This window comes from Sinocyclocheilus anshuiensis, unplaced genomic scaffold (assembly GCF_001515605.1).
Source record: "Sinocyclocheilus anshuiensis isolate Anshui unplaced genomic scaffold, SAMN03320099.WGS_v1.1 scaffold624, whole genome shotgun sequence".
Lineage (NCBI taxonomy): Eukaryota > Metazoa > Chordata > Actinopteri > Cypriniformes > Cyprinidae > Sinocyclocheilus > Sinocyclocheilus anshuiensis.
Genome location: NW_015554128.1, coordinates 123,651 through 140,371, shown reverse-complemented (window position 1 = coordinate 140,371; position 16,721 = coordinate 123,651). Strand labels below are relative to the sequence as shown.

Below are 16,721 nucleotides of genomic sequence, written 5' to 3'. Positions count from 1 at the left end.
CAGACAGCCAGCACCAGCACTGAGAGACATGCACACTCAGAGACGACACACACACTGTCGCACACACCGGTTCATGCATCGGTTTCAGAGGGATCGCTGAACCGGACCAACTTGCCTGCCACATATCACGGTAACTGCTTTGTCTCACTTTTTCTCATCCTGTCTCTTCCTCCCTCGTCGGACACAGGTAATGTAGTGAAATTGATTGAACTGATCTCTCTGAGATCTGTGTTGTGTCCTGCTGAGGGCTTTACACAGTTATTACTGTTTCAAGTGCTTTATTACCTGCTGTTAGCTGGTCTAATTAAATCTGCGCCCTTGTTTTCTTGATTTAATGGGGGACCCAGTGTGCACACATGGGGAGTTCATAGATAACTTGCTAAGACGTTGTTGTTGTTTTTTTGATCATTAACAAAAATCTTATTTCACTGTATATTTCATTTCATGATCACAACATAATTAATTTTGCTGGAAATTCAATGCAATAATATTTTTAGTTTAAATAAATATTATTTATTTTTGTTTTAAATAACCTGTTTTTTTTAATAATCTAGTGAATTTAATACATCAAAAACAAAAGGTGCTTCATCTCAAGTGATTATTTTTCTTTTTTTTTTTACTTGATTGATGCGACCCCAAAAAAATATTATTTATAAAATAATATTATTATAGATTCACATTACTTAAAACTTCTGAGTTGAAAACTCAATAAATAAATAAGTTCTTCCTTGTCTTAATTCTGCTTTTGCATTGTTCTAGGGTTTGTCAGCAAGCAACAAAAATAAAAATCATATAAATAATGTAAAGCAATCCTGCCCGCTAATGTTTGTGCATATATATGCAGCAATATAGCAAAACTTGTTTCAACAAGTCGCTATAGCAGCCAGTGAAATTTCTGAATAGATTTCCATAAAACAAACAAATTTCCATTTTCTGTTCTTTATTTATTTTTTTACATATACGTGCATGCATTTGGCAGACTATTTTATACAAATCGACTTACATTGCATTCAAAGTATACTTTTTATCAGTTCTTGCTCTCCCTGGAAATCGAACCCATGACGTTGGCGTTGCTATCGCTGTGCTTTACTGTTTGTGCTACAGGAAGGAATTTTTAACACAATCTGAATCTATTGTTTGTTTTGCTGTTATCTGAAATGAGCATCTCACTGTTCTGTCTGGTTTTTCCTAATAGACTCAGCAGCCGAGCCCGGCTCGGGAGAGGACGCGCTGTCTCGGATTCGCCGCCTAATCGCAGAAGGAGGAATGACGGCCGTGGTCCAGCGGGAACGCAGCACTACTATGGCCTCTATGGGTGGCTTTGGAAACAACATCGTGGTCAGTCATCGGATTCACCGTGGCTCTCAGACCTCGGTCAGGACGACTCGGGTGGGAAATCCAACCTCGGAGATGCCTGCTGGACTCGGTATTTCCACTCTTTTTCACACTGAACCCTTGGTAGACTCAGTAGAAGCTCCTGGGCCTTCAGGGTCGAGCAGTGTCCCACTTCCATCACCGTATACAACTCGTTCTGAAGTTGCGAGGGCATCTCCTATTGTTGAGATGGACTTGTTTGGCGATCATCAAGTTGATGATGTGCAGCACCACCCATCCGCAAGCGGTTTGAATATGTCCAACCATAGCAACAACAATAACAATGACCATAGCAACAGCTACAGTGAAAGCCGGAGCCGAGATTACCCTGATGACCTATACGGCAGATAGTTTTAAGTCTGGTTTTCACAGAGACGAACATCTCAAAACTGGTCTGCATGGTGCTGGAGCATTTCATGGTGGAACCTTTGTTACACATAGAACATAGCATTTAGGGCGGAGCCACTGAACTTCCTGCCTCAGTTCTGAGTCCTCCCACTCTGGCCTTATTTAGGATTGAAAGAGTGCCAAGTTTTTCATGGCATCTCCCTAACCGGGAGACGTCAGCCTCACCTTTTCTGTCAAAAAAACTGATTCTCGCTTTGGGGAAGCATCATTGTTGCACTTGCGCTTTGCACTTAAGTTATAATTTTTCTTCCTTTCAAGGTTGAGTCTCAGACATTTTATCATTCCATGCGAGAAAGGGCAACATACTTGAATCCTTCCCCTACTGCAGTACGGAATTACATGGTTGTAGTTAACCACCCTTTCAAGCTCCAGGAAAAATGATCAGCCAATCGAAGTGCCAGATGAGGCTGTGATTCCTATGTCTGCATGACATTATGGTTTGAGGAACTGTAAAACAGTACAGACTCTTCACAGCTAAACACTAACTCTCACAACATCCTCTAACGGTTTTTGCGTTCAAATTCAGAGATTATGCTTGACGTGATTGTTTTTTGTGTGCGATAAAGGGACTTTCAGTGGTCAAGTCATTCGGTAGATTGATCAGTATCTAGAACAACGTCTGCCTTGAAGTTCTCAGACTGGAATGTCCCACTAAACTTCCAGATGGCGAATTTTATGATGGTTTTTACTTTGAATTTATGTCGTTTGAAAAATACACTTCTGAAAGCATGTCGTCTGTAATTGTCTGTCGGATAAAAAAAAGCAGTTCAGGAACCCTCAAGCTGGTTTAGATCTCTCATATCTGCATGTGTGTCCAATTCCAGAGCTTTTATACGAGGAGGCGGGCTGAATGCAGAAGGTGGGGCTTAAGCAAATTAGCATGTAGGCTGTAGAACGCACATGCGCATCAAGTGACATTTTGGTGCGCTGAGCAGGTTTTATTGGGCTTTTATACATTTGTGACCTTTAACTTGAGTGCATGAGTCAATTCATGTTTATTGTTGCAATTTAACACGATGCATTTACTAATCCTACTGATGCGATTTCCCAGAAATACCTTAATACTCAGAAATGACATGTAAGACCATTAAAATTATTGTGCCAGATCATTTTCATGCTTCAAATGCAACACTTTTTGTGCAATTTAGCCAGTTCGCCATTAATTCACCTCAAATCATCTGATTGGCCGACTGTTCCATTCTACCAATCACAAGCCTCTTATGATGCGCAAGCGACAAATGGCAAGTGATTGCACTTAAGCACCCTTTTGTCCTTCCGAACTGCCCCGAGAACAGCGTTACAGACAATAAACCAGACATATCTCTATCATAGATCTGGATTATGACTGATAATCACACTTGAATATCCCATAATAGAGTATTTCTTGGGCACTGGACACTTAGGAGAAAGACGCCCATATATGCGCGCACAATGCTGAGAGTCACTGATGACGGGCACTGTCTGAATGTGTGGATGTGTATGTCTGTGAGTGTCTGCCACTAAACCTAGAGTGTTTTATTATAAATAAATGTAGCATTGTAAATGTAGAGATGATAAATCGTGGGGAAAAAAACTTAAATCCATATTTCAGGGTGGGGTTTGGTTTTTTTTATGACATACTTGCCTTGTGTGCTCTATTGTGCTTGATTAGAGTCTCGTGTACGATTGGTCAACTCTAGTGATTTGAGTTGTCAGTGCATTTGCATATGCACAGGCCTTTCGTTAACAAGCATTTATATAGTTATCTCCCTCTGCTTTTATTTGTGTAAAAGATTTTGTTATTCTAGCTGCTTGGCTTGAATTAGTAGCTTTTTGTAAAAAAGGAAAAAAAAACAAAAAAAACAGTCCCCAGTAGGAATGGTTTGTGTTTTGAATGTTTTTGGATGTAAGATTCTGATGGATTGTGGTCTCATCGCAAACAATGGCAGCTGAGGAACCTCTCAGAAACCACATACCCTTTGACGTTTTTCCATGAGTTCAGTGCCTTGGGGAATCTTCTCCTTACTGAACCACAGAAGCCGTTCTGAGGTGCGACAAAACCAGAATAGCTTCTTCATAAGCCTTTTGACCGTTGAGTGTTTTAGTTATTGGTAGAAATATTGGTAAATCTGAAGTCTGGTTGTGTTGGCTGTCATTTCAATTATTTATTTTACCCTTTGTGTGAATGACAAATGCAATCCTGATTTTAAAAAAAAGCTTCTATGATAAGAGCGAAGGACCTTTTTACGTTATTCTCCATCAATGACACATCTTTTCCTGATTTTACTCATTTCTGGCCATATGCACGCCTTATTTTTATGAAGTCATTTCATGCAGGGTTTGTTTTAGATTTTTAGGCCTCCTGACAATTCATTTGTTCAGACGAGATTAGCTGACGGTGACAGAAAGTGTGACATTTTAAAGCTGTAATTGTGTTCTTGTTGGATGTGTGGTTATGTATATGCTCTCACTGCTGGATCAGTACCGTAGCGGTAAGTCATGATGGTGGAAAAGACCAGAATTCAACTTTCTCTCCTGACCAAACAAGAGAGATGTGTTGTTATGACTTACCATAAATGTGTAGTTGGGTCTTTATTTAGTGAAAATGAGGATTAGGTGTTGTAAAAGAATTTTGTGGGACACCAAAGATCCTGTGGTAATGACGATTATGAGAGTTTTAATAAAATGGGAATATGGAAATTAATTCAGTTGTTTTTTATTTTTATTAAAGTATTTTATTCCTTTAAAAAAATATGCAGTAAAATACTGTACTATAGCGATGACAAACATGACTGAGAATAATGGGAATTACAAAAAAAAAAAAAAAACTTGGGCATTAACAAAACAAAAATACCTGGACTAATACCTACCTAATTTTCCCCAAATTATATTTTTATTATTATTTAGCATATTTTAAAAAAAAATGTTTTTTGATGTCATAATTTTCATGACGGTTAATCACATTTTTCCCAAATTCTCCCTGAAAATGGTCACAATTTAAAATAAATAAATAAAACATCTGTAACAAAATGTGGTCATAAAAAATTGAGGAAAATGTGCTTATTTGTCAAAGTTTAATTGTCTTCATGTATAATGAAGTTTCTTCTCATTATCTTATATATTGCAGTGAAACGTACTCAGGTCCCTGCATCCTCATTACAACTTTTATCTATGTAAACATCTGTGATTTGTTGTAGTATGTGTGATATTTAAAATGTTAAAATAGAATCATAATAAAATTCAAAAGATGTGAAACGGCTGTGGAGCTTCATTACAGGTCAGGTAATTAGATTCCATCTGTTGTGTAACTGCTGCCTTCCTCTTTAGATGACAGGAACTGCATTAAATATACATGCTTTAAAAAGGCAGCACGAATCTAGGAGGAATTCAGCAGTAATACGATCGTTCCACACTACTTTGATCATCTTCCAGTAAATTTAGTGTATTGATACAGCCCTAAGAGGATGGATGACTTGTTCCTGGTTATGTATTCGGAAGGTGAGGATGGGTGTTACTGTTTGAGGAATTAAAAGTCATCCCAGTCGTTCTCTCGTTCAGATTGAGCAGCAGATCATGGAGACTGGATCTGTCATTTTTTCGAGGGACTTTGAATCGTTCGTTTTCAACGGTAAGTTTGCTGATTGGATCACGTTAGGGTCATAATTTTTGTCTAATTTATATCTTCATTTCTACGTACAACCAGTTAGAGTTGTGTATTTTAGCATTAAAAGTGTAGTGTATATACTGTCTGTAGAGTTCAATTTCAAGTTGTTTGCTCATATGTCAAGTTAAACACTTCTTTACAACTTGATTTATGATCAATTTCCGTTTTCTTGTCGCAGGCTCCTCCACAAGTTCCTCCATCATGCTCAACAGCAGCATGCAGAGTCCGTTGCCCGAAGAATCATACTTGGTGTTGGGAAGACCACATCGTTCGTTCGGGACTGTAGGGGTGGTCGTCATCATACTTATCACTAGCTGCATCAGCCTGCTAACAGTCCTGGGCAACGTCCTGGTTCTGCTTTCAATCAAAGTCAACCGCAATCTCCGAACCATCAACAACTACTTCCTTTTTAGTCTTGCTTGTTCGGACCTTATCGTCGGTGTTTTCTCCATGAATCTTTACATTGTGTACGCCGTAAAGGGGTATTGGCCTTTGGGACCGCAGATGTGCGATTTGTGGTTGGTTGTGGATTACGTGGTGAGTAACGCCTCTGTGATGAACCTCCTGCTGATCTGCTTTGACCGGTACTTCTGTGTGACCCGGCCTCTGAGTTACCCAACCAAACGTACCACAAGGTGGGCTGGGGTGATGATTGCTGTGGCTTGGTTACAGTCTCTGCTTCTCTGGGCTCCAGCCATCCTGCTTTGGCAGGCTGGGAGGGACAGGAGCAAGGTCCCGGAGGGACAATGTTATATCCTGCTCCTCGACAACCCTGCCGTAACCCTGGCAACCACCATCCCAGCGTTCTACATTCCCGTTGTGATAATGATGGTACTGTACACACGGATATCCCTGGCCAGTCAGAGACGGGTTCATAAGCTGAAGCCTGAATTCGCAAACCTGCTTGAACCGTCTAAGGCAAGTGGAGGAACGTCAACCGCAAACCCTGACCTAGTGATTTCCATTAAACTCAATGAAACATGCTCATTTAAACAAGATTCAATGCTCGTTAGAATGAAACGCCTCCCTTCTGTAGAGTTCAGCAAAACGGACTACTTCTTGGATTCAAGTCCTGATGCCTCTGCGGAAGACCAAGGGCTGGATGCAGAAACCTCGAGACCGAAGACCTCGACAGGGTGTGCAGAAACTAGCAGGACAATGCAACCTCACGGTCTGCAAAACCATACTACCTTTCAGGTTCAAAGTCAAGCATCCAAGGTCATCTCCAAGAATGCCAGACGGAAGGCTCTTAGAGAAAGGAAGGTGACGAAGACCGTCCTTGCCGTTCTATTGGCCTTCATTGTAACTTGGACGCCTTATAGTGTTATGGTTCTGATTGGTACCTTCTGCCGCTGGTGTGTCCCTGAAATTCTGTGGATGGTGGGTTACTTTATGTGCTACGTCAACAGCACGGTAAATCCAGTGTGCTACGCGCTCTGTAACGCCACCTTCAAAAGAACCTTTAAACGACTGTTGATGTGCAAGTTCAGAAATCTGACATCAAAATGAGTCGGACTTCATTCTCTTATCAAGGACTCCTAGCGAACCAACGAGGAACCTGATTCGCCCAAACGTTTCGTGACTGTGAAGCTGTTTTACTAGAGCCAAAAGTGAAAAAAAGTGAAGTTGGTTGACATTATTGGTGTTTATCATGTTGCTGATATTGTTGTTTGCGAATGTATTCTTACGCCAACAGTTTGTGTAAATCAATGTGATAGTTTAGAGAAGACACTGATTCTTATTTTGTGAGCATGATGCTGGTTTACTAGAGCCAAAAGTGTAAATACAGTGAAGTATTTATCCTGTTGCTAATGTTGTATGCATTAAATGTATCGGAAAGTCATTAAGTTCGCAAATGCATATATGTAAATCAACTTACAAAACACCTTGATTCATATTTTTTGTGAGTGATGGTGTTTAACCAAAGTGAAAAGTAAAAATAAACGTTTGTAATTTAATATTCATCAGGGCACTATTATTGCATTTGTTCTACGAATTGTGTGGCACATTGGAAAGTTTTTTTTTTGTTTGTTTTTAAGTTACAGTTTGTAAGACTATTATTGTTTGCACAATAAATTGGTAAAAAAACAAACAAAATTGTGTAAATCATACTTGCATTCTTATCAAAATTGTCAAGTTCTATAGTGTTACAAGTGAAAATTTGTTATCACATCATTAAAATTGCATGTGCCGAATTTAGCACAATCTATTTGACATCATAAAGTAATTCCTAAGTTTGTCTTGAACAATAAATGTGTGAACTTTGTTTTTAAAAAAGCACCAGAAAGTATTATTGAAAATACACTTTCATTTATTCACAACCTGTAGAAGTAATCAGTTAGTGTTGTAAATTTGATGGTACATCCATCAAATCTAAAAACATAAACATTTATAAACAGATACTTTATATAGGCCGTTACTTCCAGGAGCGATGTTCGTTTAAGCATTCAGCTTACATGTTATAAACGTACAGAAATAGTCTTCATTCGTTTTGTTGTAATTTACAAATGCTTTCATTTAGGGGCATAATTAGGGTCTCGCCAGTTTTTCTCTTTAGTAAAGACAACTTGTTAGACAACAGATTTGCTGCGGCCTGTTTTATACATGCAAAGTCAATTACAATTAAAAATTCGCTACAGAGATCAAATTACAACAGCATAGACGCATACATTTACTAATTACAAAACGAAGAAAGTGGACATAAAAACAATAGGTAGGGCTACAGTTTTTTTTCAGCATTCACCTTTTGGAGGATTTGGGAGTGTCACATAGGAATGTACCACTGAGTGGGCAATGGGGCAGTTGGGGTGGTCTTCAAGTTAGTTTTCCTTCCCTTTTCCTTTCTTCTTCTCGCCTCCCTTGGGTTTGGGGGTCTTTGGGGTGCAAGGTTTGGACACTTTAATGGTGGTCTGGCATTCAGCGTTGAACAGTGCCTTCTTCAATGTCCCAGACCTGCTTCTGGTTCCTGTAGTAGTGTCACATTCGGCCCAGCGACCAAACTTGTACTTGCAGTCAGCTAAAAACCAAGAACAAACTAGAATGAATGGCCTGTCTAAATATATTTTTCTTTGATTCACATCCAGACATGCATTCGACGTATTCATACATGGTAAAACTCCTTACCGCCAAAGTCTTTCTTCCAGTTGCAAGGGACTCTGCACTTGGTTTTCTTTGTCTGTTCGTTGCAGGTCGCCTCCCGAATGCCAGCGCCGCAGTCGCCGCTGTTGGGCACGCATTTCCCATACTGCCATTCACTGCACTCAGCATCTGCTTTGGGCTCTTTGCCCTTTTCTGTCACAAAATAGAGAATTATTATTAATGGTACCACACCAAAGGAATGTGCATTGCATCATTTTAATTGAAAAAATAAGAACCTTTTTTCTTCATACTGGCTTCCACGGTGATCAACACCACCAGCAGCACAAGCGCTATAGAGAATAAACTCCGCATTCTGGGAAAAAATATAGCTGACATTAATTTCAGTTCAATTATGTGCTTGTGCTTGTAATGTGCTTTTGTCATTTTTATTATTTTTTTATATTTAATTTAATATTTGTTATTTACTGTTTTTTATATATATTTCTATTTTGCTTTATTTTATTTCAATTCTAGTTATTTTAGTTTAAATTATTTCAATTACCTGCCAGGGCAACATTTCTAATTATCTTTTACATTTTTAAGTTTTAATCTAATAGATCATATTTAATTTGATCTCTGCTTTAAATCAATTATCAAAAACGTAGAGGACAGCATCCAACCAGGTGTCCATAATCATATCTGTTTATGTGAGTTCTTGCACTATATTATGTGCTATATGTATTTAATATTTTACATATTCAAATATATACATGCATACACCAACATAAATATATATTATGTTGTATTCGGTTGTATTTATGCTGCTCAAAAACATTCAAGTTTGATATATTAATTATATTTTGTCCTTTTGTTGTTTTCTAGGTTGGTTTAATTTGTTTAATTAATGTTTCACTGCAAACCGATTAATTCTGCTAAACCGGTAACTAACCATCAAAGGTCCTCTCAGAAAAACCAAATCTGATAAAGTCAGATAATTACACATCAGATATAAATGTTTTGTTTGTACCGTCTAAATTAAAGACACGGTGTACATAATATCCTCCGCCATCCTAGCAGCTCTCTGTGTGTGACTCCATAAAAGAGCCTCTCTATATTTTCCTCTTTCTCGCAAGAAAAAAAGCACACAGCACTTCTCCTTTTCATTCTTTTCCTGCCTCCATTAAAACAGGCTTCTTTCAAGGCCGCAGCCCGCGGCACGGCTCCATTCTTCAGTCACTCATAAATGTGAAGGGCTCCTCGGGGTCGGACTTTTTGTGCGAGGAGAAACAGCGGTCGGCAGGGGACCCCCGCCTCCCCTCCTCAGCCTCCACGGAGAGAGAGGCCAAGTCCTCAAAGACCTTCAGCTGGGCCATAGAGGAGCCTGATTCACTGGCTCCAAACAAAGCAGGATCTCGCCCGTTTTGCTTCCCTCTCTGAAAGGGCCCGACCACAGATCCCATTCTGTGTCTTGAGGAGGAGGGGTTGGCCTCCGCTGGACTCCTTTGAATGTAAGCCTATTTGCAATGGAGGACAAAGCCCGCTCTGTTGATGCAAGAGGGGATGTGGGATGCTGCCTTTGATAAATGCAGAACTGGACATTTTGAAAACTTCCTCAAGGAGCACAAAGTTCACCGTCGACCGCTGGACACCCCAACCACAGGCTCTCTCGCATCTGGAGCTTTATGAAATCGCAAGGCCTGATGGTTCTGATTTGGAGAAGTGGGTCAGCAGTTGCTGGCAGCTGGTCCTCTTTGGCACTTCACAGAGCATCATTATCCCTGACAGCGTTAAAGCGCCCTTGCGCACGAAAACACAAACTCCACGACTCTATTACAGCATGAATGCAACAGTTTAAAGCGACATCCGCCATTAAATCAACTATAATAAACAATTATATTCAATTTAATTAGCGATAGCTATAGTGTCGCTTTCCAATTAAATCTAATATTGACGCTATTTTTCTAAACTCATGGATTATTCTGATAATAAACTAATTTATGCATTTTATAGTCTAAAAAAATCGTAAAAACGTGCTTTAAATGAAACTCTTTATTGACGTTGAATGCGTTTGTTTTTATGACACGGTGCGTCCATACGCCTTTCTTACATAGGCTATATCATGTCATACTACTGTCACACATCATAAACACACCCAAAACATTATATATATGCACACATCCTATTATCGCACTAAAACGCAGATAAAAATGATAATATAAGCATATCAAAATAAATCCGGTTAATCGCAGATATTTGCATTATTTATCACCCACTAGTAGGCTATAATTCAAACGCGCAGCGTCGTGAAACACATCGACTGCAGTTTAATAATAGGAGCTGTTGGGTTATGATGGTGATGATGTACTTGCCTTATTGCTGTGAATATGATGCTGTGCTGTGAGCGTGTCTGTGTTCAGCTGTCTCTGTGATCTCTGCTGCTCTGTGTTATAATCAAAATTATGAAAATGCAAGACGAAATGGAAATACATTTCTCTTATTTAATTGATACATTTCTTTTTATTTATTAACTTTTTCTTATTTTTGCCACATTTTATACACATGCTTGCTATAAATAAATAAATAAATAAAATCTAGTATATATATGTATATATATATATATAATATATATATATATATATACTATATACTTTTTTTGCAATTATAAATACATAAAACAAATAAATAAACCTAATTATAATAATGCAAAATTATGAAAAGGCATTTATTTTTTTCAGTAATTATTTATTTAACTTATTTTATAATTTTTTACACATTTTATACGCATGTTGGTAAATAAATAAATAACATACTATAATATAATGAGCTTTTTGCAATTATAGATACATAAAACAAATATACAAAATTATGATCATGCAAAATGAGGAAAATATATTTCTCTTATTTAATAAATGTTTTTCTTATATTTGTCACCTTTTATTTATACACATTTACTTATGCTTGGTGGTATAAATAAATAAATAACATCTATTATATAATCCTTTTTTGCAATCTCTTTCCTGATGTACAATTTATCTTATTTTATTAGCTGTTTATTTTATTTGTTTCCTCTGGTTTTGTTTTATTATTTTTATTTTATTTTATTTATATTTAGGACCTTGTCCCTTTAGAATATCTAAAACATCTTGATTTGTGTTTCTGTTTTCCTACAATTATTTTTTTTAACTTGTTTTTTTAATTTCATCATTTTTTTTTATTCAAAAGTCAAGTCAAAGTCTGCTTTATTGTCAATTCTGCCACATGTACAGCACATACATACAGAGAATTGAAATTGCGTTACTCTCAGACCCTTGGTGCATACAGTTATCACTTAACACTAACAGTCTGTCCCTCTGCGTGTTTTTAAGTGCTTTGAATTGCCATTGTGTAGGAAATATGCTATATAAATAATCCAGTCTATCTGTATATTACATTATATGATTTCACCATGGATTCTCTGTTCAGATGAGCTTGTGTGAAATGTTTCTTTGACTTACTATCCAGCAAACTTAAAATAAGCTGAGGTTAAACAGATTTAAAAATACATTTGCGTCCTCTCCCTAAATGGAGCTAGAGCAGGAGAGAGAAAACAATAAGCTTATCTCCGAAATGATAAATGAGTCACAAATGTCAACACATCCATCATTACCGGTAACTCATTCAGACATAAAGGCCTCCTATAGGGAGAGGCAGAGTTCAGCATTATACACAGTTTACCACCCGGCGCTCCAAACCCTGATGTGTTCACCAATGCACTCAGTCAGTTAACCTTATGGTAGAAGTACACTCAGTAAATAATGCAAAAACATAAACTTGTTTTTAAAGTCTTTATTTATTTCCCCCCCCCCCCAAGTAGACAGTAACAATCCAACCCCAAGAACAAATATATGACTTTTCCTCTAACAAAATTTTTATCTACTCTTCTAAATAAAGCCTTATCTAAGTTCATATCACATACTAATAAAAGACCTTTATATCAGAACCGATTGTTCAAACATTTTTAAAATGTTTGACGAATTATATACATGTATCTTCTATTTGGAATTGCATAGCAACTCATACAAAGCACTGACAAAATACATATTCTATCATAATGACATCTCGCCACAAACACACTATGGTAATGCAGACAACACAGCGTTGTCAAATGGCTGCTTTGTAAAAAGACCAGCTTTCCTGTCTCTTTTATTATTCAAGCATTTAGTCAATTGTACATGTACATAAAGTGACCGGGTTGAATATACACAAATTTAAACCGCAGGCGATGATATAAATATATCTGTTACCCAGCCATTTGTCACTGAAAATGTGATTTATCATCTTAAAACTACCAGAAGAATTTTCTGTGTACTTAACGTGCTCAGTTTGGCCGGAAACCAAAACTAACAAGTTCAAGTTGCTGCATGACTTAATAAATTCTGTAAAGAACCTAAAATCACACTGGTGAGAGAAAATGTTCATTCAAAAGTATAGCAGTCAGTGCAAGCAATGCTAAGAGATACAATCCCATTCCTGAAGGAAACTTCATTCAATTAGGTGAACATTTATGGTTAGAAAATAACCAAAGGCAAATCTATTGACTAAGAAATTATTACAGTTTATAATATATGGTGAATAGAATTGATTTAATGCTATCTAAGGTAGTAATTAATGGAATGTTTTAATGAAATTCAAGCATTTACCACAGAGAGAGAAACTGGCCGTAAGCAACAGCTGAGGAAGCATTCTTAAACGCAGGAGGCTATGAAAACAACGTCTCTATCTCGAATCAGAACAAACACGTGAAGTGGAAGCCAAGCTAGAGGAAGTTTCCAGTGGATTACAGTCACATAAAATCTGTAAAATTAATTCAAACATTAATATTAAGTAAATGTAATCAGAAGCAGCGGAAACCTCTCCTATTAATCTCTCGTGAGGTTTGTCTGGTTTTCTTTATAGTAGTTTAGTAAAAGCCACTTTCATACATGGTACTTCATCCCTGAAATTCCCAAAATTTTGCACATTGTGTCCTAAGGGGCAGAGTGGTGCAGTTTTGTGCGGCCCTGAAAGCTGGACGTGACGTAACAAACTCATGCATTCTGAAACATGACACAAACACTGTTGTCTTGGCATTACAATCAATACAGAGAGCAACAAGCTAATTTCCGCACACGTGCTGCCTCATAGCATCGCTAGCGTGTGGCGACCAGATAAACCGGCCACAGGAGAGAGCAGATAAGACTCTGTGGTTTGGTGGTGGATGGAAAAGATGGTTCTAGAGGCCGGTCACACAGCCGTCTCATGGTCCTCCCTCTGGATCATCTGGTGGTGTTGTCGGTTTTCCAAGTATGCGGCCAACTCCATGTCTTGAGCTCGTTCTGCGTACATCTTTGGAGTTTCACCCTGCAGAATGACAAAGATATTTTAATTTATTTAATTAATTTTAATTTATTTAATTAGAATTTATTTTTATTTTAGGAATGATGGAATGATTTTAGGAAGGAAGGAATTAATAAATAAATACATACAGAATACTTTTTGCAATTATAGAAAAATAAAATAAACATAATTATGATAATGCAAGAATATTATTATTAAAAGACATTTCTCTTATTTAATGCAATATTTCTATTTATTAATTTTTTCGCCACCTTTTATTTATATACATGAATATATACATATATAATATAATGACATTTTTGCATTTATAGATAAAACAAATCAACAAAATTATGATAATGTAAGATAAGGGAAAGACATTTTTCTTATTTAAGTAATTCATTGTTTTTTTTCTTGTTTTTTGCCACCTTTTATTTATACACATGCTTGCTGGTATAAATAAAAATAAATAACTTACGCACATAATAATAATAATATATTAATATAATAATAATACATTATTTAACCAAGTGTCAAACAACGGCTGAGGTCACATGGTCATATATATTTGCATATGACCGCCTCCAGAGCAACATCGACCAATAGTTATACATCATCGCAACATAGGCTCCGCCCACTGGGATTCAGTCGTTTATCAGCTGACATCTGTCAACACCGGACGCGAGCTTCGCGTCGCGTCGCGTCGCGTCAAACGCAAACAGAACTTGTTCGACTTCATGCGGCGCCGCAAAGATCAAGCAATGCATTCTGGTTAGATCATTTGTCCGACTTTGATCGGCGCTGCAGCCGCCTTACGATCACGTGCCATCAAAATACCGCGAGAACAAAACGAGACCAGCCGCCGAAGTCAGGCGCTGCAGTTGCTCAACGGCTGCGAAAGCCTTGATGACGACACACTTTATTCTCATTGGTCAGATTCTGTTATGACAAGCACGAGGTGTGTTGCGTGTTTATTCTAACAATTCAATTCCAATAATACTCACAAATCTGTGTTTTTATAACAGTAAAAGCTTTTTTAGTGTAGTCACACTGTTATCTTGAGTCATGTTTATCAAAAAACACTGATGAAAGCATATATTACTTATTGCTTTTGAATAGAGAGATTCAAACAAAAAGTAATAAAAAATAGAACAAAATAAAAAAAATAAAAGACTGCAAGGGACGTCGCTAGCGGAAGCGCAAGTGTCTGAGAGTGCAAGCCTGAGAATGCACGTCTGAGAGTGCAAGTGCGAGACTGCAGCCAGACCCTCTTGATTTTTTTGCTCCAGCGCCCGGGGAGCAGTTGGGGGTTCGGTGCCTTGCTCAAGGGCACCTCAGTCGTGGTATTGAAGGTGTGAGAGAGCGCTGTACATTCACTCCCCCCTCCTACAATCCCTGCCGGTACAAGACTCGAACCCACAACCTTTGGGTTACGAGTCCGACTCTCTAACCATTAGGCCGTGACTTCCCCGTCGCGTGTCTGAAAAAAAAGTGTCCGACTTGACGTCTCCGTCTTTTTAATTCCGCCCCGACTGCAAGCGGCTGCTCTAGCCTGTATAGTTAATCTCGAACAAGCCTATTGACGTATTGACGTACTGCTGACAACAACAGGACAAATGGAAGAATAAAAGGAGGTTCGCGCTGACGCGCTCATTTCCGTCGTCTATATTTTTCAGAAGCTCCTCAGCGTCAGGAACAAGTGGATGGTTTGTTTTTAATGGCGTCCTGGGTCGCGCCGGAGGATTATGTTTATTCGGAACATTTGACTGCAGATTGTTTTGTAAACGAGGCATAGTGTAATGGAGAGTTGGAGAAACGTTTTGTTGAAAGAGGAAATAGCCAACTGCATCACAAACCGTAAGTAAATAATTTCATAATGCTTTGTCTGAAAATGACGTTTTATATGGATACTGTTTCAAAACACTTACACACAGACACATATTAGTGCAAAATACTTTATTAATATTATAAGTAAACCTCAATGAACATATTAAAAATAATAATAAAAACATATTCTGATTACTTTGTGTTTAAAAATCATTCAAGGAAATGTTAAGAAATAAGGTACAGGTATGAGGTCCATTTGAATGTTCTCACCTGTAGATCTGTCTTCATGAGGGACGCACCAGCCTCCACCAGGTAACAGCAGATTGTTCTCTGGCACAACGCAGCTGCCTTATGCAGGGCCGTCTCCCCTCTGAATAAAAAACACAGAGAAACACCTCCTAACCATTATGATTGTCAGTCAAAACTAACTCTTTTATCCCTTTCACCACAAATTAAAGCACTACTTACGTTGATTTCTCCGTCACATCCAGGATGCAGGCCGGAGCTGTTCACCAAAAACAGTGAGAGATCATTAGAAATGAGACGCAAATCTAAAGTCAAAAATCAAAAGTCCAACCGACTCACCATTATCAATGATATACTTCACAATCTCTTTACTGCCTAAAACGACTGCATGATGGAGGAGGGTGTGGCCGAAACGGTCCTGGACCAACAGGTTTGCCCCTTCTTCACGCATCTGAACCAGCTGAGAGCACGAATGACGGAGAAGAAGTCCATGAGGTCTGGCAATGCAGCTAATGTATGGTATTGCTGGAATTGATTATATTTATGAATACCTTTTCGATGTTGTCAGAGTTCACGGCATCAAAGAGCAAACTGATTGATTCTGAAAGACATTAAACAAAATATGAGTGCTTTTATTGTGCCAAATTGGTCTAGGTAATTTTAGAAAATGCGTGAATATGTGATGATATACTTTATTAACTTATATTATATAAAATAAGAATAATAATTGTATATTTATAATAGTTTATGAATACATTTTTCTAATAAATAAATGTATTAATTACTTATT

At 37.9% G+C, this 16,721-nt stretch overlaps 4 protein-coding genes across 4 annotated transcripts in view; 2 read left to right on the top strand and 2 right to left on the bottom strand.

Annotated features, from left to right (window-relative positions):
* Nucleotides 1-4,465, top strand: part of LOC107670191 (activating molecule in BECN1-regulated autophagy protein 1-like) — a 20,565-nt gene extending 16,100 nt beyond the window's left edge. The window contains exons 20-21 of the mRNA XM_016462714.1: nucleotides 4-130; nucleotides 1,196-4,465. Of these exons, the coding sequence (XP_016318200.1) occupies nucleotides 4-130; nucleotides 1,196-1,725 (657 nt within the window). The 3' untranslated portion in view covers nucleotides 1,726-4,465. The remainder of the gene's footprint in view (nucleotides 1-3; nucleotides 131-1,195) is intronic.
* An 843-nt stretch (nucleotides 4,466-5,308) lies between these two features.
* Nucleotides 5,309-7,420, top strand: LOC107670211 (muscarinic acetylcholine receptor M4-like). The gene is made up of 2 exons (XM_016462738.1): nucleotides 5,309-5,389; nucleotides 5,604-7,420. The coding sequence occupies exons 1-2, from the start codon at nucleotides 5,335-5,337 to the stop codon at nucleotides 6,932-6,934; spliced, it is 1,386 nt and encodes a 461-aa protein (XP_016318224.1). The 5' UTR covers nucleotides 5,309-5,334; the 3' UTR covers nucleotides 6,935-7,420.
* A 735-nt stretch (nucleotides 7,421-8,155) lies between these two features.
* On the bottom strand, nucleotides 8,156-10,949 carry LOC107670213 (midkine-B-like). The gene is made up of 4 exons (XM_016462739.1): nucleotides 10,873-10,949; nucleotides 8,800-8,876; nucleotides 8,549-8,716; nucleotides 8,156-8,441 (listed from the first exon to the last, which is right to left on the bottom strand). The coding sequence occupies exons 2-4, from the start codon at nucleotides 8,873-8,875 to the stop codon at nucleotides 8,245-8,247; spliced, it is 441 nt and encodes a 146-aa protein (XP_016318225.1). The 5' UTR covers nucleotide 8,876; nucleotides 10,873-10,949; the 3' UTR covers nucleotides 8,156-8,244.
* A 1,400-nt stretch (nucleotides 10,950-12,349) lies between these two features.
* dgkzb (diacylglycerol kinase, zeta b) overlaps nucleotides 12,350-16,721 on the bottom strand; it is a 20,946-nt gene continuing 16,574 nt past the window's right edge. Inside the window, exons 30-34 of the mRNA XM_016462740.1 lie at nucleotides 16,483-16,532; nucleotides 16,271-16,391; nucleotides 16,154-16,190; nucleotides 15,956-16,055; nucleotides 12,350-13,882 (exon numbers count right to left, since the gene is read on the bottom strand). Of these exons, the coding sequence (XP_016318226.1) occupies nucleotides 13,766-13,882; nucleotides 15,956-16,055; nucleotides 16,154-16,190; nucleotides 16,271-16,391; nucleotides 16,483-16,532 (425 nt within the window). The 3' untranslated portion in view covers nucleotides 12,350-13,765. The remainder of the gene's footprint in view (nucleotides 13,883-15,955; nucleotides 16,056-16,153; nucleotides 16,191-16,270; nucleotides 16,392-16,482; nucleotides 16,533-16,721) is intronic.